We start from the raw sequence: 22,480 nt of genomic DNA, 5'->3' as shown, positions 1-22,480 counted from the left end.
ATGACACACAGGTCTCCCCTATATTTCACAAAAGACACACTCCCATTCCCTCCCAAAATTACCAAACAGAAAGTGAAATAGAGGTAGGGATTGGGGATGGGAGTGGCTAATGGAAACTACTGTCTTCTCTTCCTTCAGCTTAGCCCCAGTGATGTTACTCTCAGCGTAATGTCCTGCACATCTTGTGCATTCAAGAGGAAAAGGAGATAATCCCCTCCCCTACTCCAACTCACCTTTGCTCCATTGGCTCATTATAGAGAGTCAGCCTGGAAGCCAGGAAGACCTGGGTTCTCTGTAACATTGGCTCCGTGATCCTAAACAAATCACAACCTCTGTTAACCTCTGTTTCCTCATCTGTAAAATGAGGAGGTTGTTCAGTGGCCTCTAAAAGTTCCTTCCAGCTCTAAATCTAGGATTCTATGGCATTTGGTCTAGCTTGCCCCCACCCAAAGCCTCCTTTGGGAAGGGCTCTGAAAACCCAGTCACTGCTTAGATTCAGTCCAGCTTAGATTCAGTCCAGCATCTCTACCCTTAGTCTCCGGTCAGCCTTCTCCTCTTTCGTTGAACAATGGTTTACTATGGACGATTGAGGTTGTTGAAGATAGAAGCCAACTGTTCCCTTTTCTTCTGGCCAGTTTACTGTCTCGTCTCCTCACAATGGAAGCATAAAAGCTCCGTATGCTGGGCCTCAGCTTCCTCACCCATAAAATGAGGGAGTTAGACTGGATGCTTTCTGGGGGATCTTCAAGTTCTAAATTCTTTTAACTTGTTTACTTTTTGGGATGCCCTGGAGCTCTTTCATCTTAAACTCTTTACTAAACTTCCCAGATCCTGAGGCTCAGTGTGCTGAAGCATCAATCAAGTTGGATTTGGAGTCAAAAGACCTGGGTTCAAATCCTGGTTCTGCCACATAATACCTGAATGACCTTGGGCAAGTCACTTAATCCCTCCCTGCCTCGGTTCTTAATCTGTAAAGTGAGAAATTGGGAACAGATGACTTCTAAGACCTATTCAATCTCTAAATTTGTTGTCCTATGATCTGAACCTGAACTTGAAACCAAATTCCCTTGAAACTTCTCTGCACCTTAAATCTGCCTAGTTTCTTTAATTCAGTGATTCATACTATTTGTATCCTGGTTAGCTGTACACCACTGTGTCTAGGTGTCCTTTCCTAGAATCTTTTCTATCCTGTATCCACATACTCCAGAACAAATGAGAATGTTTTCCAGAGCTTACTGAAGTAGAGAAAAGAGTATATATAAATTAAGAAACGGCATAGCAGAGTAAGGTAATTATAAACGAATACACAAAACTAATCCCAGACTAGTTGATGGTCCCAACTTTACTAGAATTCTCTCAGACCTGGCTTGCCCATCTTGGTTCTCCAAGATTTGGAGTTTCATAACCTCACCCACATTCCTCATAGCCCCAGAAAAGGATGGCTTCTTCAATCTAGAGCACATTCTCCCTGTTGCTGGCCCCCCATCAGAATTTACCCTCATCGCTCTCGAGCTCTCTGATCCATTTTTCCAATCCCAGATTCGTTCTCAGCCAATCAGAAAGTCTCTTGCTAGTGGAGGCGTAGTGGATAGAGGATTGGACCTGAAGTCAGGGAGACCTGAGTTCAAAGCTGGCCTCAGACACTTGCTTAACTGTGTGACCCTAGCCAAGTTATTTAACCTGTGTCTGTCTTAGTTCCCTCATCTGTTAAATGGGCTGGAAGAGCAAATGGCCAACCACTCCAGTATCTTTGCCAAGAAAAGCCTAAATGGGGTTACGAAGAGCTGGATACCACTGAAAAATGACTGAACAGCAGCAACGAGAAAACCAGGATAATGACACATATTCCGGGGGGGTTGTGAGAATCAAGTGAATTAATATCTCTGAAGGGCTTTGTGAACGTTAAAGTACTGTATAAATGCTAGCTGTTGTGGTAGGTTTATCATGGTTTGTCCGCAGTATTAGATATTCTCTCAGTTAATGAGATAGCTGATTTTGCTTCCATGCATCAAAGGACGAAGAAATAGAAACAAACACACTAACCTGGTTCCCATCATCTCACACAATTAGAATAAACTGACCCACCTTCCCCAACACACATTTCACAAAAGACTCCCCCAAACTCTCCAGTTCCATTCCTCTGGTCTCTTTGTGTGTTTTCCTGCTAGAAGCTTCAGTACCTTCCCCATTTCACTTGCCTGATACCGTACTGTATTCTCCACACGCAACAGAACCCTGCAGCTAAAAACAGACAGAACTTTTTCTCATCTCCCTCTTGGTATATTTTTTTCGATTAATAAAAACATAATATTCTCTCCTTCCCAACTCCTCCACCTTCTTTCTCCTTCATTGGACAGAAAAAGAAAAATCCTTCCAACAAATATACGTGGTCAAACAAACCAAATTTCCCCATTGGACACATATTAAAACTATATGCCACATCTGGCACCCTGAATCCATTACCTCTCTGTCAGTTGGTAGATAACATGCTTCTTGTTCAGCGGTTGGTCATTGTAGCACCCAAAGTTTTCGATTCTTTCAAAGTTATTTGTCTTTACAATGTTGTTGTTATTAATGTGTTCTCCTGGTTCTGCTTGCTTTGCTTGGTATCAAGTCATGCAGGCCTTCCCAGGTTTCTCTGAAACCATTCCTTTCATATTTTCTCGTGACCATCATATTCCATCACGTTCATATATTATAATTTGTGAAACCATTTCCCAATTGATGGGCAACCCTTTTGTTTCTAATTCGTTGCCATTACAAAAAAGTTACTACAAATATTTTCATACTTGTAGATCTTTTTCCTTTCATCTCTTTGAAACATGGTCCTTACAGTGGTATCCTACAGACATAACTTTTGTAAAATCTGTTGCATCGTAATACTATTTATATTTTATTCAAACACACACAATGACCATAACAAATATAAATACCCAGGTGACATGTCTTTGATATAAGGTTGACTTACACATGGGCGAGAGACCAGCAAAAGAGGATTCAAGAAGATTATGTCTAATAAAGACTTCTTGATAATTAACAAAGCATATTTCAATGAACCTTTGCCTTGAATGTGCACACATTATTCACTGATTATACATGATGATGCTCATGTTTAATGGTGTTTATCAAGTTCAGAGTAACAAAAAAATAAATTATAATAATTATAAAGACAGCTAGTTGACACAGTGCATAGAGTACTGGACTTGGAGTCAGGAAGACCTGAGTTCAAATCCTGTCTCAGACACTTGCTATCTGAGTGTCTTTGAGCAACTGTATCAGTAAGGCAATAAACATAACATCAACGATCATCATGAATATGCCTATGTAGTTCTGTATTGCAAAGTGTGAGAGACTCTCCATAAAGGAGGTAAAAGAAGTATGACATTTATTCAGACACCAGAAAATCATATCCCATAACCAGCTCCCACAGCTAGTCAGCCTTGCCGCAGTTTCCTCACCTGTAAAATAGGGATCATAAGAGCATCTACCTCTGAGGACTGTTGTGAGGGCCAAAGGAAATAATATTTGTAAAGCACTTTGTAAATGTTAATGCATTCTATAAATTACAGATGGTAATAATAATAGTAGTAGTAGTGTAGGACAGATAGTATAGTGGTGGTGGTGGTGGTGGTGGTGGTAGTAGTATAGTGCAGATAGTATAGTAGTGGTGGTGGTGGTGGTGGTGGTAGTAGTACAGTGGTGTAGTAGTAGCAGCAGCAGCTGTTGTTCTTATTGTAGTATGGAGAGAGCACACAGAGTGAGAGGAGGGCACCAAGGGTGGAATCTGCCCTCAGCCTCTGTGAGGCCTGATGACCCAGATTCAAGTGGACAGGTAGATATTTAAAAGCAAAAGCAAATCAATTCCTGCGTGCCTCCATATGCTTGTGGAAAGGAAGGCTGAAGAAATACGAGTATTCAAAATAAAAAATTTTAATGTAGGTGAAGGAAGAAATGAAGTGGCCCGAGCTGAGGGCGTCTCTGCGCGTACACCTCCAGGGTCCATCTTCCGATGTGTTCTCTCACTGAACTGTTTTCACGTTTTTCTCCACAGCAAGCAGTGTCGCACTGCCCAGAAGAAGAAGACCAATTGGCCCGAATCCAAAATGTCATCCAGGAGCTTCCCCCACCACATTATAGGTAAGCATCCTTCATCATCACTGTCGTTGTCATCATCATTGATATAAATATTTTAATGAATTGTTAATGATAAACAGAGATGCAAACATCCCATAAAGAAGGCACATAATCCATATGCCTTCACTGCATTTCTATAGCAATTCAAAGTTTGTAAAGCACTTCATGTATATTTTGAGGCTAAAACAACCCTGTGAGGGTACTTTTACATATTAGCATCCCCACTTTGCAGACGAGGAGACTGAGGCTCAGAGTGTTTAAGTGATTAGCCCACATCACACAGTAGATTTCAGAAAATAAGCTCCATATTCTATGCACTATAACACCCTGCCCCAGAGGCTCTTATACTCAGGCACAAGGTACATTGTATTGGCACCAGGTCCTGCATGACAATGTATTTTTGATGATGAAATGTGCCTAGCAAATATGCTTCCATATCACAACCTGCCAGAGTCTCAGGGTAGGAGGGAAGCCTTTAATATGGGAAGAGAGGGTTTATAGAAGCTTGGGGTTCAGAGGGCCAACATATAATCAGAGTTTAGGGTGTCAGGACAAAATGAAGGGAACAAGTGAGATGAGACATCTTGGCAGGTAAACCAGTACACCTGGTACCTGGGAGAAAATGGAATTTGAATAGATGAGGAAGAACAACTCAGTGTCTAGAATGGGCAAAAAGGTAATGGCTCAGCCTGAGCTGTTCCTAGGACGGAGACCGTTTTCAGAGTTGGCCCCTAGTATTCTTCTTGGGCCCAGCAGGTAGGTGCTACTCGGCAGGGAGTGGAAGGTGGTACTATCGCTGAATCCTGAAGGAAACTAGAAATCCTAAATAGTGAAAATGAGGAGGGACGGCATTCCAGGCCTGGGGGACAGCCAGTGCCCCGGCATCCAAATGAATGCTGGAGTGTCCTATTGGAACAACAGCAGGAAAGTTAATCTGGCTGGACTGCAGAGTTTGTGAAGGGGAGTAACGTGTGGTCAGACCAGAAAGGTGTGCTGGGGCCAAGTGGTGAAGAGTTTTAAATGCCAAACAGAAGCTTTTGTCTTTGATCCTAGAGGTAATAGGTAGCCTGATGTAATTATTAAAGAGAGGGGAAGAGAGGAACTGAAAAGAGAATAAATTAGGGAATTGGACCCTTTTCCCTCACCAAACATTCAAATTTAACAAACATTTGTTAAGTGCCTACTATGTGCTGCAAAATGCTATGAGCCAGGGCTCTGAGGATATAGGAGAAATGGGACTTAAAATGATGACAAGAGTAACTATTCAAATAAAGTTTGCCAGGGCTTTCCATACATCATCTCAAAGCACAAAAATGCACTAGCAGAGATACACCACGTACACAAATGAGGGAGGGTGCATTAGGAAACAGAACTCAAGATCTCTAGGAAAATGGGAGGAGACAAAGAATTTTTTTCAGAGTGAGCTGAGTCCAGTACTTTAAGCCCTTTACTGGCTCTCCAAGAAAGTAAACTTCTTACTATTGTCCTCAAAGTGCTCTAGTGGCTAATCCTCCCCAATCTATTGGCTTTACCTTTTCCAGCCCCCTAACCCACACCCACATCTTCCTTCTTCCTGCCACCAATGTATTTTTCCTTCCTTCCTGAGTCTGCTCAGACCATCCCCCAAATACTCAGAGTAGCCTCTTCATCCTCATCCATTGTGCCATGTTCCTTTTTCCTTGAGATCACTGCTCAATAGCCAATCCACAATCTAATCTAATAAGCATTCATTAAGTGCCTGCTAATTATAAAGGACTTTACTAAACAAAAAAGGGTACAATATGGAAAACTATCCCTACCTTCAAGAAACTTAGATTCTACCGTCCATCTTGGCCTGACAACCTAGGTTAGGATTTATGTCTTTCCTTTTGCACTAGACATTTCACATCTCCTCCTCTTATAAGCACAAGACCTGACCAGCCCTGACCCCTTTAATCACATTGTTCAGAATTATATTGAGGTGTATCTTGTGATGATTTTATGTTTGTCTTGCTGTTGACTTTCCGTATTTATAGAGGGCAAGAACCATTATCTATCACAGTTATTTGCCCCAAGTACATTGCCTTTCTAACGCTTTTGGCCTCCATACTTACAACAGAAACCCATAGGAAGGTCAGTGTTAGGGAACAAAGCTAATGACTAATTATGAATGTGAGAGATGCCCTCCCTATCTAACACTTGAGTGTATGAGGGCATGGTTAGACCCATAATAAAACCAAAGCGATGAAATGCAAGAAACAAGAAAGGTTTTTAAAGCCCAACTTCAGTAACAATGGGGTTTTACCATTTTTGTTCACACATTAATGGATCTTGCGCTTGTCCCCCAGTCATGATTCCTGCTGCCCCATGTAGTCCTGCCACTGAAATCATCCATACCTTACAGTTCATTCTTACAACTTATTACCTTTTTTTTTTAACATCCCTCTCTTACCTTTCCTCATCTTTCTCCCTCACAACCTCACACATGTTTTCCCTAGAACTTGTCCCTGACTATTTTGCATTAGGGCACAGCTAAAGTGTGATAAACTTCCTAGATTCATGGAATAATGGAGTGGTCCAAGTCTTACATCTTATTGATGTGAAAACAGGTCCCCAGAAGCCAAGACAATGTCTTTTCATGGCCTGTGCCATTCTGTGTAGGGCAGAGTTACATCCAAAGTGTATTTATGAAATACTTAATATGTACAAAGCGATGTATTAGGTGCTAGAGCTAATACAAAGGCAAGGATATTAATTAATTAATTAATGCAGTCCCTGCTCTAAAGGAGCTTGCATTCTCCTGGAAGACAGATTACCAATGATATCATATGATCTTACATTTCTCCAACATTCCTGGGACAAGAATCCTCAGATACCCCTTTAAATATAAACTTTGAAATTATCTACAGATTACAGGATTCACTCAGGCATTGAAATTTTTTACTTTATCAAAAAATGAACCATTACAGGACCTTGGAATACCTGATCAGGCATCTGACCCACATCGCCTCCTTCAGTAGCAAGACCAACATGCATACCAGGAACCTTGCATTGGTGTGGGCACCAAATCTTCTCAGGTAACATCTTTACATTAACTTAAATTTTTAAAAACTGGTCAATAAATTGATGTGTGACAAAAACAGCAGAAACAGGAGAATGAATATGATGACTACACAAATCCAAATGAAAAATACCCTAAAAGTCTGCTGAACTCAGATTATCATGGCAAATATTGATCCTGGGAAATGGATGAAATTCATTTCCTTCCTTAACTGGAATGTTGGACACCCAGTTGAACAGTATCATTTTATTTATTGGTTTTGCTTAAATGTTTTTCTTTGTCACAAGGGAGAATTCAATGGCAGTGGGGGGCAGTGGGAATTGGGAAATGACCTTGCTATAGAAAACTTAGGGGAGGGGGAATCAAAGGACAGCCCTCTCCCCAAAAAGCAAACAGCAAGCAATGAGTTCAAAATATCCATTATTGGGAAAATTAAAATAAGAGATTGAATAAAGCTAAAACCCCTTTTTAAATAATCTTGTTTCAACTAACTAAATCAAGAGGAAATGATTAGTAGGTCTTAGGGTCTCTGTGTGGTCTAAAATGATTTTGATAGCAAATCTCCTTCAACAGCTAATTTGGAAACATCTGGAACCAGATGGAGTTTTCTCATTATAACTACAGTAGAATATAGATAGACTCACGGGTCATCTCTCAAGAAAAACTTTTCAGTTTTTGTGTGTGGATGACTGGCTATTCTCATCTTCACGGAGTTACTTTTAACTGGCTGAAACCCAGAAGGTCTGCTTACCGAAGGAAAAAGACAGGCTCCTATTACTTAATGAATGATGGCAAGCCCTTTAGAACAATAGGGGGAAAGGCTCTTTGAGGGGGAAAAAATCCATTTCCTTGTTACTTACTTGTACAGACTGTTTTGTTTTTAAAAGCCCTCTTTGAATAGTTGATTTTCAGTACCTACACCTAGTAATGGTAGTTACATAAAACATGTTTACTCTATAATAATTAGAATTAGGTACTTGATTATCAATCAACATTCATTTATTAGACATCTGTTGTGTTCCAGGCTCTAGGGACGCAGACAAAAATTAAAGTCATGACCCTCAATGAGCTTACATTCATGGGAGACCACATGTTCATACAGAATAAATACAAGATGGTTTTGGGGGAGAGTGCACTAACATCTGGAAAGGCTTCATGTACAACAGGAGTTCTTAACATTTTCCCCATAACATATACCTTGGGCATTCTGGTGAAGCCTTTTGACCACTTCTCAGAGAAAGGCTTTTAAATTAATAAAATAAAGGAAACAGATTATATTGAAATACAATTATCAAAATATTTATTTAAAAACACCCAAGTTCACAGACTCTAGAATAAGAACCCCGATGGAGAAAATGACATTTGACCTAAGCTTTGAAAGAATTAAGAGATTCTTAGACACACAGGTGAGGTGGGGGTGCATTATAGGTATGGAGTACAGCTAGGTCAAAAGCTTAGAGGTGGGAGGAACAGTGCTGTTTGAGGAGCAGTAAGGAGTATAGATAAATATTGGATCAGTTAATCAAGCCTAGCTGCATCACAGTATAGGTTAGCAAATGTTAAAAAATTGAGGGATTTGGCTCATAGGTCCTTTCTGATTACTTTTTTTTTCCCCATCTCATAATGCACTGCTGCTCACTCTGTATTTTCCCTTATGCCTTAGGTCTAAGGAAATTGAAGCTATTGGCTGTAATGGAGATGCAGCCTTTCTTGCCGTCCGAGTCCAGCAGGTGGTGATTGAGTTTATCTTGAATCATGTGGATCAAATTTTCAGCAGCTCATCCTGCCCCATAGAGAATGATGGTAATTGTCTGTCCTGACCTTTGTCACATGACCTGGTGGCCCATCCCAGTGTTTCTTTGCTGTAGCAGCGTAAGCCAGAAACAGGTTGCTACAGGAATAGAATCCAAACCAGTGTTTGTCTGTTCCACGCATGGCCCCGTGCCTTTAATATTTGTTAGGCCTTGCCATGCACATGTCTGCGTCTGCTGGATGTATGTGCCGTGTGTTTGTAATTGGTCTTGGCATGTTTCTGTCTGTTCTGTTGTCCACGGCTTGCACCTGTCGCATATGCGGTACCTGTGATGTGGTTAGGGGCAACAGGATTCATGCAATTATTGTGGTCATAGTGATTTTTCTAAGCTATTTACAAGGTTGATTTAATGTTCGGTAACAATGAGCACATTCTTCTGTGCCAACGCTTAGCTGCCTTTTTACTTCTTCATCTGACATCTCAGAAAATGATGATGCCTTTGTCTGGATCACTTAAGTACAAGAGCTAATCAGTTAACCAGTCAAAAGTTATCAGTGCCCACTGGGAGTCAGGTACTATGCTGGGTGTTGGGGACACACAGACAAAAGTGAAACTTCCCCACCTCTAGGAGCTAACACTTTTTTGGGGGAGACCAAAGGTAAATACAAAATATATAGGGACTGGATCTGTGATTTCATCAGTCTAGGGATTTCCTAAGTGAGAAAACCTCCCATAGGTCCCTACCTTCTCCACTGCTCAGAACACTAAGGGTGATTTGCCAACAGTCCTCTAGGCTGTATGTTTCAGAGGTGGGATTTGAACCCAGGCTTCAAGGCCAGCTCTATCCACTATATCACACAGCCTCCCTATGTGCAAAATAAATGGAAGGAAATTTGGGGAAGAAAGGCTATAGAAAACGGGGCAATCAGAAAAAGTTTGATGTAGACGGTGGTGTCTGAAGGAAAGTAAGTCTTCTAAGAGGCTAGAGTGAAGCAGGATCACATTCCAGGGATGGGAGACAGTCAATACAAAGGAATGAAGATGGGACCTGGGATATCTCATAGGAGGATCAGTAAAAAGGTCAGTTTGACTGGACTGTGGAATGCAAAAGGGTGAGGATTATGGCCTAGGGCTCCTTTTAGCTCCCTCCCAGGCTTGGGAAAATATGGGTCCCATGATCTGAAGTGGAGCTGAACCTCCAAGAAATGATTAAGTATCACAGCTTCAGAAGTTAGAAAAATGCAAGAAGCTTCAAGACAAATTGTTAAAGGGTGATAATAAGAGCACCTACTTCCCAAGGCTTTTGTAAGAATCAAATGAAATAACATTTATAAAGCATATTGCAAAGCTTTAAGCACTATAGGAATGCTAGCTCTTATTAATAAAGACTTTTAGTGAAGCTCCTGACTTTAGTTGCCCAATAAATGACTGAACTGACTAAATTGGAAGAAAGACTAAAATTTTTTTTGAAGTTTATTTAATTCTCCTCCAACATTTGTCCATGGTACATCATGTGCTCTTGTAATTTATGACTTTGTGGATTACTTGTTAGGAGCATTATAGAGGAGTTTCTGGGTCAAGTATGGTTATAGTTTTGGTAATGTCAGTCAAGAAAAGCTGACTCTGTTAGACTAGACTTTATGGGTTACAGATCTTGGTGAGATTATCATAGGTCTAGGGTCTGGCTCTTGTAGGTCTAGTCTCTATATAGTCAAACTAGAGGCAAGCCTGGGGAAAATGGCTATCCAAACTCAAATGAGATTGATTGACATGCTAAAATACCAATCTATCAGTTGGCATGGTTAATCTCATACAGATGTAAAAAATTCTAACTGCCTAGACACCAGAACGTTTATGCTGGAAGAGCCCAATCTCTTCCCCGTAAGCAACCTTACTCGGGAAAACAAACTAATAACCAGAAGATTACTTGATAAATGAAGGCTCCAGGTAAGGGAATTATATGCCTTCCTGGGATATTTCCCATATCAGGTTGCAATGCTCTAATCAGTCACTGCTCTCCTGCGGATAATCTGCCTGGCAGGTTGGCATACTGGGCACCGTGCCCTCTCTTCCTGCTCAGTGCTGGAAACACACAAACAGTTCTTATGTGCCCAAGCTGCCTTTGTTTACTCCACGATAACTATCAGGATCGTAACTGCTGTGAAGAGTTACTTTAAGAGTTTTTTGCTGAGCTAAGGCTGCTCAGATTTCTAAGAGAAGTTAAGTCTAGAGCTGGCTGGGACCTTCAGTGCTCTTGGTTTGATATGGCTTAGTTGAGTCTCAAGCTTCAAGTACAACCTCTTCATTGTGCAGATGAGGTCCACAGATGTTAAGTATTTTGCCAAAAGTCACATAGTTAATTAACAGAAGAGCCAAAATTTGAACTGGTTTCATAACAAGATAATACCTTATTTTATATCAATTCCACTTTAAATGAGTTGTTGATGTTTAGTTGTGTCTGGTTCTTCATGACCCCATTTAGAGTTTTCTTGGCAAAGATACTGGAATGGTTTACCATTTCCTTCTCCAGCTCATTTGACAGATGAGGAAACTGAGGCAAAAGGGGCCAAGTGACTTATCTAGGATTACGTAGCTGAAGTGCCTTATATATGTTTTGCTTGATTTTTGTAACCACCCTGGGAGGTAGGTGCTGTTATTATCTTCATTATACAGTTAATAAAATAGGCAAACAGAGGTTAAGTGACTTGCCCAGGGGCCCATACCTAGTAAGTGTCTGAGATCACGTTTGAACTCGGGTCTTTCTGACTCCAGGCCTGGCACTCTATTCACTTCACTACCTGGCTGCCTGTAAGACATACTGCATGGCTAATTATTAGTCATAAAATTTGTCTCTTACATTTTTTGGCTTCCTTATTAGCCTTTGCCTCAGTTTATTCCTTGTCCTAAATCTTATTTTTCAGCCTTAATTCAGTTCCTGCATCTCCTACTAAAGTGCATCTCCCAAAAAGTACCTTTCCCCTTACAGAATCTTAGGTCTGGAAGAAACTTTCAAGGCCATATAGTCTCACCCACACCTGACCAAGAATCCCCTCTATATTCCTCCTAACAAGTGATCAACAAAGTCATGAATTACAAGAATACATGTACCATGGACAAATGTGGGAGGAGAATTAAATAAACTTAAAATATTATACCTTCTTCCAATTTAATCAGTTTAGTCATTTATTAAGCAATTAAAGTCAGGAGCTTCACTAAAAGCCTTTGATAATAATAGCTAGCATTTATAGTACTTAAAGGTTTGCAAAATGCTTTATAAATGTTATTTTATTTCATTTTATTCTTTCTTAAGTTAATTTATTTATTTTTGGTTTTCAACATCCACTTCTGTAAGTTTTACATTGTTTCCTCCTCCTTCCCCTCCTCCCTCCCCAAGAGAGCATGCAATCTGACATAGGCTCTACATATACATTCCTATTAAACATATTTTCACATTATTCAGTTTCATTTGATTCTTGCAACAACCCTGGTAGGTAGGTGCTATCATTATTCCCTTTTTACCGATGAGGAAACTGAGGCACAGAGACATTAAGTGACTTGCATCTCATCACTTAGCACCGTACCTGGCACATAGTAGGCAACCTAACAGAAGTTTATTGATCGATTGACTTGTTTATGATCACATACCTAGTGAGTGTCTGAGGTAGGATTTAAAGTTGAGTCTAATATACTCCAAGTCCAAGACTCTGTCTACTGTGCCACCCAGCTGCCACTTACACATAGGTGAGAAGTTTTAAGAAGCATATTAAAAAATTTTGATATTTATTAACCAACACCTAAAATGATTCTTCTCCCTAGAATTATAGATTATACCAGCATGGTATACAGGCATAGCCATCATCTCCCTGATCAGTATCATTTCGCAATAAGATCAATGATATATTATAACAAAAATATTATTACTCAAGTAAAACTACTATAACTTTGCAAATCATAACACCAATCACCCACTCATAACTTTATTCCTATGAACTAACTAACCCCCAGTAGTATCATTTCAACTAATATTTTATGTTTGTGGAAAAAATTAACAGCATCAGGAGGGAAATACTTTTATATGATTTCAGCTTTCCAAGAGACCCTTTATCTGAAGCTTTGGATCTACTGCTTCCTATGGAGAAGGTCATGCCACAATAATATATAATATGATAATCATTCATCAAGAATTTATTAAGCACTTATCATGTCAGGCCCTTAGCTAAACTTTGAGGATACAAATACAAAAATGAGATTGTTCTTGTCTTTGAGGAGTTCGTATTCCATGAGATAAGAATGTTACATGTTGTGTGTCATGCTCTACATAGAGGTGATCATGTTCTACATGGTACGATTGGAGTTATATCCCTAGGGTGTTTTCGTAGTACTTCATTGAAGGCATCACTGAACCTCCTGGGTGTTCAAAAACGCACACCGTACTAGTGGAGTTCCCAAAGCCTGAGGAAAGGTTATAGAATTCTGGAGACCAGCGACAGTCAGCATCACTTTCCTTTCTAAGAAAATACTCCCACATATCATAGAAGCCCCTCGTAGATACCTGGAATGTTACAGAGTATTTTGTTTAAACCTGTATCTTTGTGATATGTATATTTGGGATCCCTCAAAGGGATCCCAAAGGCTATCGAATCCAACCCTTCACTTTACAGATTTTATAGATTTTTTTACATTTTACAGATGAGACTTGGATATGGTCACAGACTATCATTGCTTAGTGCCTTTCTACACTAGAGCGGTAAACTTGGTACAGCAGAGGAAATCAAGGCAGAAATACAGTTATGTTGTTCAGTTGTTTCGGTCATGTCTGACTCTCCGTGACCCCATTTTGGGGTTTTCTTGGCAAAGATACTGGAATGGTTTGCCATTTCCTTCTCCAGCTCATTTTATAGATGAGGAACTGAGGCAAACAGGGGTAAGTGACTTGTCCAGGGTCACACAGATAGTAAGTATCTGAGGCCAGATTTGAACTCTGTAACAGAAGTTTTCCTGACTCCAGGCCTGGCACTTTATCCACCGCACCACCTAGCTGTCCTAGAAATACAATGTATCCCTGTATATCAAGAACCATTTGTTCTCCAGCTTTTAAGGGGAGAATAGCCTCCTACTGTCCTTCACCCAGGCTCTGCCCAAAAATGTATTCTATACTCTGCTCTACCCTGCTGATTTCAGAGGGGGAAGAAGAACCTCCTTTTTAGTGACCCAGGAGCACTATCATGCCAGCATAATAGCTAACAAAGGGCTTTACAAATATTTACAACTACTATCTCATTTCATCCTCACAACAACCCTGGGAGGTAGGGTCATCATTTTACAGATGAGAAAACCAAGGCTAAGAGAGATTTAGTGAATTGGTCACTATTATAAGGGGTGTTTCCAAAGTCTGAACACATAGGCAAAAATTGCATATTTTCAAGAAATGAAATGAAATTTTGAACATTTTATTTAATTGGAATATTACCAAATACCTCCAGTATGATTTCCATCATTTGTGATGTAAAGGTTGATGCACTTTGCAAGACTCACATGAACTCGATGCAATAACTCCACATTGCCATCAATTTTAGCACATTCTTTTTACATTCAATGAAGTGGGTTGCATGTGTGATTTTCATTGAGAACACCTTCTCCTTTAGCATACCCCAGAAAAAGAAGTCAAGGGGGCTAAGGTCTGTTAATATTACAAATATTTCAAAATATGCATTTTTGCCTATGTGTCCAGACTTTTAGGGACACCCTATACAGCTAATAAGTGTCTGAGGCACTTCCTGACTCTAAATCCGGCACTTTGTCCATCATACCACCTACTTGCCTCACATGGTTAACAAGTAGCGTAGCAAGCTGGGTGGGGCAGCTAGGTGGCACAGTGGATAGGACACTGGGCTTGGAATCAGGAAGATTCATCTTTCCAGCCCTGGAGTCAGGAGGACCTAAATTCAACTCCAGCCTCAGACACTAGCTGTGTGACCCTGGGCAAGTCATTTAACCCTGTTTGCCTCAGTTTCTCATCTAGAAAATGAGCTGGAGAAGGAAATGGCGAATCACTCTAGTATGCTTGTCAAGAAAACCTCAAAATGGAGTCATGAAGAATTAAACACGACTCAAAGGATTGAACAACAAATAGTAGGAAAGTTTTCATGGGACAGAGCAGTCAAACTCCCATTGTGTTCAACCACCAAACAAAGTACCTGGTGGATAGAAAGTCACTTTTACTCCTATTTTCATTTCTCCCCTCAGCTCCAAAACCCAGACAAGGGCCAGTCACTGCCAAAGAAGGTTGCTCTCTGGGGTAGTCTGGTTCTGAATAACCAGAAGGAAAGCCAAGGGCCTGTTTTTCCATCCTTGGGATCTGGGCTTATACGCTACAACAAAGTTACCAAGAGCAGAGTCATAGGAAGTAGGGATCATTTGATCTCAATTCTTAGGTTCTCTTCACAGGACTGACTTCCTCTGGTTTCTTTACAGAAAACAGGCCGATTATGAAAAGTCTGACCTTGCCTGCCCTCTCCCTCCCAATGAAGTTGGTGAGCCTTGAAGAAGCCCAGGCTCGGAGTCTGGCTATTAACCACCCAGCACGCAAGGAGAGGAGGGAGAATAGCCTGCCTGAGATTGTCCCTTCCACAGGAGCCCTCTTCCATACTGTCCTTGAGTTACCGGACAACAAGTAAGCTTCTATTTTTTATCCTAAGCAATTAAACATATTTCAGCACCGGGACATTTTAGGAATAGGCTGCAGAAGCAAGGAATGGTTTTCCCACTTCTCTGCCAGGTGAGGGGGGCAATTGAACAAGGTTATATTAAGCATCTATTACATCTGACTGATTGCTAAGCCTTATGCTAGATGCCAAGGATGGAAGTATGAGGAATGAAATGGTCCCTACATATAAGGCTTTTATTATATTCTATTGGGGGAGGTATCAAATAAATATATAAAGTATATACAAGCATAAAAAGAAAGTGAATAAATACAAATAAATACAAATGCAGTTAAATAAATACAAGGTAGTTTAGAGGGAGGGTACTAGCATTTGGGAGTATCAAGAAAAGACTTCAGGTAGGAAATGGTACTAAAGTCAAGTCTTAAAGGAAAAGAGCCTCCATGAGGGAAAGGTAAGGAGGGAATGCATTACAGGCATGGGTGATGGATGACCAGCGCAAAGTTTTGGAATCAGGAGATGGAATGTTGGGTGTGAATTACAGAGAGAAGGCCAGTTTGACTGGATCGCAGAGTAGAAGGAAGACTATTATACATAAAGACTAGGAAGATAAATTAGGGCCAGCTATCCAATGGCTTTAAAAGCTCAATAGAGAGGTTTATATTTATCCGAGAAACAATAGGAAGGGAGAGAGAGGGCAAGCAAGGTCAGATTATATTATCACGATACTTTTATATTTTTTTGAGAGGCAATAGGAAGGCCTTGGACTTGATTAAATAGGAGAGTCCCATGCTTAGATCTGCGTTAAAGGAAAATCACTTTGGTAGCAGTGTGTAGGATGGAGTCCAGTCAGGGGAAAGTTGAGGCAGGGAGACCGATTAGGCGTCTGTTGCACTAATCTACACCAGTTAGTCAATCAATTAGCATTTATTAAGGTAACTATGTCAGTGGAGGGAAAGGATCAAAGGCAAGAAATGTCATGTTTTCTCCCAAGACAGACAAGGCAAGAGAAGAAGAAATGACTTCCAGAATTCTGGTGCCAACTTTATCACTCCCTGCAGTTCTAGGAGAATTCTTCTGTCCCAAGAATTATGATTTCTATAGAGTAGATAACTTTTCTGTGTAACTATGCACTTTTTCCCAGCTTATTACCACACCTGGGGTACATTATTCACATAGCTACACAGCTGTGTGAAATATACTCATGCTCTGGCTGCCTGAAAGACACTTAGACCAGCCCTATAGCACCGAGGATGATCTCTCTTGCTGCTCTGCCTCCCTCTATTGGCCATTTTGCTGCTTGTTTTTGGAAATATACTATCTTTGTAATGTATAAGACCCATGTAAATGACTTGAAATCCTTAGAGCAAGGATATTGTGCAGAAATAGACATATATTGTCAGGGTAAGTTCCTACTTGGGCTGAATTCCTGAGTTTCTCCAAAGGAGTACAGGGCTTGGACTCTGCTCCCCCTTGTGGTTTCTTCACTTAGTGTACTTTTTCAGCTAGTGTGGCCTGCTCCTCCCTTTCTCTGAAAGAAATAAAAATAAAGGTCATAAATTGATCTCCATATATGGTGCTGATAGCCCATCCCCTACATTTGCAATAGCTGCAGAGACCAGTGGAAAGCAGAAACGGGCAGTATTCTCTTACCCAAAGTCTGCTTTCAATTCAAGTTTCCAGCCAATTTAAAGCATGTCTCCCCAGCTCATGAAGTTGTCAGGGGTCTTTTTTCTCCCTTATTGATGTCATAGCAATGAGGGCCATGCGGGCATGTCCAGTAAGTAGCCTGAGAAGTCTAGTTGTTACTGGCATGGAGACCCTTACAAGGTTCTCCCCTTATTTTCCATGTGCCAGAGCTTTTAGGGAGATTCATCTCTATTCCGTGTATTTGGTACATGAGCCATGTCCCCACAAGAACCTTGGATTCCTCTGCTGGAACTACCTGGGGCTCTAACTGGAGGGCTTTCAAGTTATCTTTCCCAGACCCAGGCCCCCACTTCATTTCCTGGCCATTCCACTTTATACCTTCTTCCCTCATCTTCATGTCTTCCCTACTAGAACCTTGGACTCTTGGAACCTGGAACCACTCCCCACATAGGTGGTACAGTGGATATAGAGTCAGAAAGACTTGAGTTCAAATTTGACCTCCACTTAGCCACGTGACCCTGGGCGACTCAATCTCTGTCTGCCTGTTTCTGCAACCATAAAATGGAACAATAATAGCACTTTCATCCCAGGATTATTGTGAGAATCAATAATTTTTCCAGTTTTGTGATTTTACATATAATAAATACAAATTTACATATTACAAATAATATTTATAATGATTATTCTTTTCTCTTGCAAGCATAACTTTCTATGTAAACCTTGGTTTGTCTGTTGATTGGCAGCTGCTGTCCTAGTTCAGGATTCCATCATCACCCACCCCCATGCCCATGAACTTTTCTTTTTCATTGTTGTTTCTAAACATTCTATTCATAACTTTTAGATAAATAGGAACATTGAGCATTTATGAAGCAAGCATTTAATACATACCAGGTAGCTTTCCAACTTACCTCATTAGAGTATAAACTCCTTGAGGGCAGAGACTGCCCTGCTTACTTATCTTTTGATCCTCAACAATTAGCTTAGTGCCTGGCATATAGTAAGTGCTTAAATGCTCAGTGAAATAGTCCAGGGGAAAGATGGGGGATCCTGAACTAGGGTGGTGGCAAATCTTCAAGTATTCATCAAGTGGCTGCAATGTGATAGGCACACAGTGATAAAAAGGAGATGATCCTTGCCCTCAAGGAGCTTACACACTCTGTAACTGTGGTTTTTTTATTATTTATTTTTTAGTTTTAGTTTACAACACTCTGTTCCACAAGTTTTTGAGTTCCAAATTTTCTCCCCCTTCCTCTCCTCCGCCCTACCCCCCAGGACAGCGTGTGATCCGATATAGGTTCTACATATACCTTTACATTAAACTTATTTATACAATAGTCAAGTTGTAAAGAAGAATTATAAGCGATGGAGTGAACCATGAGAAAGGAAAAAAAAAAAAACAAAAAAGAAGGAAAAAAAAAGAGCAAATTGTTTGCCTCAATCTGCATTCAGACGCCATAATTTTTTCTCTGGATCTGGATAGCTTTTTCCATCATGAGTCTTTTGGAGCTGTCTTAGAACCTTTTATTGCTGAGAAGAGCCAAGTCTATCAAAGTTAGTCATCATAGATACCGTGTCTGTAATCTGTATACTGTTCTCCTGGTTCTGCTCTCTGGGACTGTGTGCTCATGGTAGAGCCCCTGCACATAGTAGCCAGCCATTTCCCCTTTGGCTAACATTTGATTTTTTATTTCTAGCTTTTGTTTTGTATCATCTTCATTTTTTAATATCCTTCTGCCTTCTCCCCTACCCAGCAATCTATCCTTTGTAACAAACAATAGAAAAAGACAGGGGAAAACAAATAAAGGCAGATGAGCAAAACTAACCAAGCTGTAAACTGGGTCTGATAGTATTTGCAATGTTCCACATTTATAGTGCCTCACCTACACAGAAATGGGATGGAGATTTTTTTTTCTCATTTCTTCTTTGGGTACAAGCTTATATACACCACTCTTTAGTACTTATAAATAAATTATATTGGTACCTGTTTATATCACCTGCATGTCCTATCCTCTCTCTCTTTCCTTCCAGAGAACTATCCTTTATAAATTAAATTAAATAGAAAGGAAGAAAAAATTTTAAATCCACAAAATTAACCAACATTGCAAAGAAGTTTTACATCCCATCCAGTGTGTATATATAATGCAGTGACATTATATGTATACCCTTGGTCCCCCACTCTTGGAGCACATCTCCTATTAATAGTGCAATACTTCTGTAAAATCAGACTGCCCCTTAGGAATAGTAGAAGAGATTCTTTTCCTTTGCCTATTCGCAACTGAGCTGGGACATTCATTACGTAGGACTCCTTGCCCATAGGGAAACGTTGGGCTGAACTTGTTTTTTTCCAGAGTAAGTTCTAAATGTCATGTTCTTCTGTTGCTAAGGAAACATTATGATTAAGAACGTAATCGCAAAGCTCTTTGTATAAGAGGAAAGTACCATTGAAATTTGTTATTATCTTCAGTTGTGTCCAACTCTTCGTGACCCTATTTGGGTTTTCATAGCAGACATACTGGAGTAGCTTGCCATTTTTTTCTCCAGCATATTTTACAGATGTGGAGATTGAGGCAAACAGGGTTAAGTGACTTGCCCAGAGTCAGTGTCTGAGGTGGGATTTAAACTCATGAAGATGAGTCTTTCTGATTTCAAGCCCAGTGCTCGATCTACTTCACCACCCAGCTGCCCACCATCTAAATAGTAAATAATAATAATAACTATTGTTATTTTTTTTTTAGAAGGAAACTCTCTAGTAAATCTAAGAAGTGGAAGTCAATATTTAACCTGGGACGTTCTGGCTCAGATTCAAAATCAAAGCTGAACCGTAATGGAAGTGTATTTGTGAGAGGACAGAGGCTTTCTGGTAAGCATGTTGTTTTATGATCTATTTTCCCTGGCTCAGCTCCTTTTCTTCTTCAGGTATGCAGAAACTCTCCAACCCTGAAAGGTAAATTTGTATGTCAATCAAGATGATCATGACCCTTAAATATGCGCATGTTGAACTTTGTCTCTTTTTTTCTTCAGTGTTTTAAAAACATTTTTATTTAAAGTTTTGAGTTGCAAATTCTATCCCTCCTTCCCTCTTGTCCCCCCCTCCCTGAGATGGTAAGCAATCAGATATAGGTTATAAATGTGCAACTATGTAAAACATTTCCATATTAGTCATTTTGTACAAGAAGATTCAAATAAAAGAAAAAATGAAAGAAAGAAAGTGAAAAATTGTGTTCTTCAGTCTATATTCAAACAATATCAGTTCTTTTTCTGGAGGCAGATAGCATGCTTCATCATTAGTCCTTTGGGATTGTTTTGGATCATTGTATTGCTAAGAATAGCTAAGTCATTCACAATTCTTCATTGTAAAATATTGCTGTTATTGTGTACAACGTTCTCCTGGTTCTTTTCACTTCACTATGCATCAGGTCATGAAAGTCTTTACAGGTTTTCCTGAGACCATCCTACTTGTCACTTCCCATAGCACAATAAAATTCCATTACAATCATACACCACAACTTGTTTAGCCATTCCCCAATTAAAGGGCATCCCTTTGATTTGTAGTTCTTAGCCACTATAAAAAGAGCTGCTATAAATATTTTTCTACAAATAGGTCTTTTTCCCTTTTTTTTGGATGTCTTTGGGATATAGACCCAGCAGTGGTACTGTTGGATCAAAGGGTATGCACAGTTTTATAACTCTTTGAGCATAGTTTGAAATTGCTTTCCAAAATGGTTGGATCGATTCACAACTCCACCAACAATGCATTAGTGTACCGGTTTTCCCACATCCCCTCCAACAGCCAACATTTTCCTTTTTTGTCATATTAGCCAATCTGATAGATGTGAAGTAGTGAGGTAGAGTTGTTTTAATTTGCATTTCTCTAATCCGTAGTGATTTAGAGCGTGTTCTCATATGACTATAGATAGCTTTGATTTCTTTGTGTGAAAACTGCCTGTTCATATCCTTTGACCATTTATCAATTGGGGAATAACTTGTATTTCTATAAATTTGACTCAGTTCTCCATATATTTGAGAAATGAGGACTTTATCAGAGATACTTGTTGCAAACATTTTTTCCCAGTTTTCTGCTTTTCTTATAATTTTGATTGCATTGGTTTTGCTTTGCAAAAAAAAGAAATTATTTTATTTAATCAAAATTATCTATTTCATACTTTCTAATGCTCTCTATATCTTCTTTGGTCCTAAATTCTTTTCTTATCCATAAATCTGACAGATAAACTATTTTGTGCTCTCTTAATTTGCTTATGGTGTCACCGTTTATGTGTAAATCATGTACTCATTTTGACTTGATCTTGTTATGCAGCGTGAGATGTTGGTCTGGATCTAGTTTCTGCCATACTGTTTTCCAGTTTTCTTAGCAGTTTTTGTCAAATAATGGGTTTTTGTTCTAAAAGTTTGGAGTTTTGGTTTTATTACATACTAGATTACTGTGGTCATTTACTACAATGTAATCTGTACTTAATCTATTCCACTGATCTACCACTCTATTTCTTAGCCAGTACCAGATCGTTCCGATAAGTATCACTTTATAATACAGTTTGAGATATGGTAGGGCTAGACCACCTTCTTTCACAATTTTTTCATTGAATCCCTTGAGCTTTTGTTCTTCCAGATGACTTTTGTTATTTTTTTCTAGCTCTATAAAATAATTCTTTTATAGTTTAACTGATATGGAACTGAATAAATAGATTAATTTAGGTAGGATTATCATTTTTATTACATTGGCTTGGCCTACCCATAAGCAATTAATATTTCTCCAATTATCTAGATCTGACTTTATGTGAAAAGCATTTTATGATTGTGTTCATGTAGTTCCTGGGTCTGCCTTGGCAGGTAGACTTCCAAGTATTTTATATTGTCTACAGTTATTTTAATGGAATTTCTCTTTCTCTTGCTGCTGAACTTTGTTGGTAATATATAGAAAGGCTGCTGATTTGTATGGGTTTATTTTGTATCCTGCAACTTTGCTAAAGTTGTTTAATAATTTCAAGTAGTTTTTTAGTTTATTCTCTAGCATTTTCTAAGTATAACATCATATCATCTGCAAAGAGTGGTAGTTTTGTTTTTTCATTGCCTAATTCCTTTAATTTCTTTTTCTTCTCTTATTACTGTAGCTAACATTTCTAGTACAATATTAAATAATAGAGGTGATAATGGGCATCCTTGCTTCACTCTGATTGTATTGGGGAGTCTTCTAGACTTATCCCCATTACAGATTATACTTGC

At 39.5% G+C, this 22,480-nt stretch overlaps 1 protein-coding gene across 1 annotated transcript in view; it reads left to right on the top strand.

Moving 5' to 3' along the window:
* The window catches only part of ARHGAP31 (Rho GTPase activating protein 31), a 176,843-nt gene that overhangs the window by 127,285 nt on the left and 27,078 nt on the right, over window positions 1-22,480 (top strand). Inside the window, exons 4-8 of the mRNA XM_036743963.1 lie at window positions 4,052-4,137; window positions 7,083-7,190; window positions 8,838-8,977; window positions 15,402-15,600; window positions 19,978-20,102. Of these exons, the coding sequence (XP_036599858.1) occupies window positions 4,052-4,137; window positions 7,083-7,190; window positions 8,838-8,977; window positions 15,402-15,600; window positions 19,978-20,102 (658 nt within the window). The remainder of the gene's footprint in view (window positions 1-4,051; window positions 4,138-7,082; window positions 7,191-8,837; window positions 8,978-15,401; window positions 15,601-19,977; window positions 20,103-22,480) is intronic.

This window comes from Trichosurus vulpecula, chromosome 2, assembly GCF_011100635.1.
Source record: "Trichosurus vulpecula isolate mTriVul1 chromosome 2, mTriVul1.pri, whole genome shotgun sequence".
Lineage (NCBI taxonomy): Eukaryota > Metazoa > Chordata > Mammalia > Diprotodontia > Phalangeridae > Trichosurus > Trichosurus vulpecula.
The sequence above is the reverse complement of the archived record's forward strand: the minus strand, read 5'-3'. Positions and strand labels throughout refer to the sequence as shown.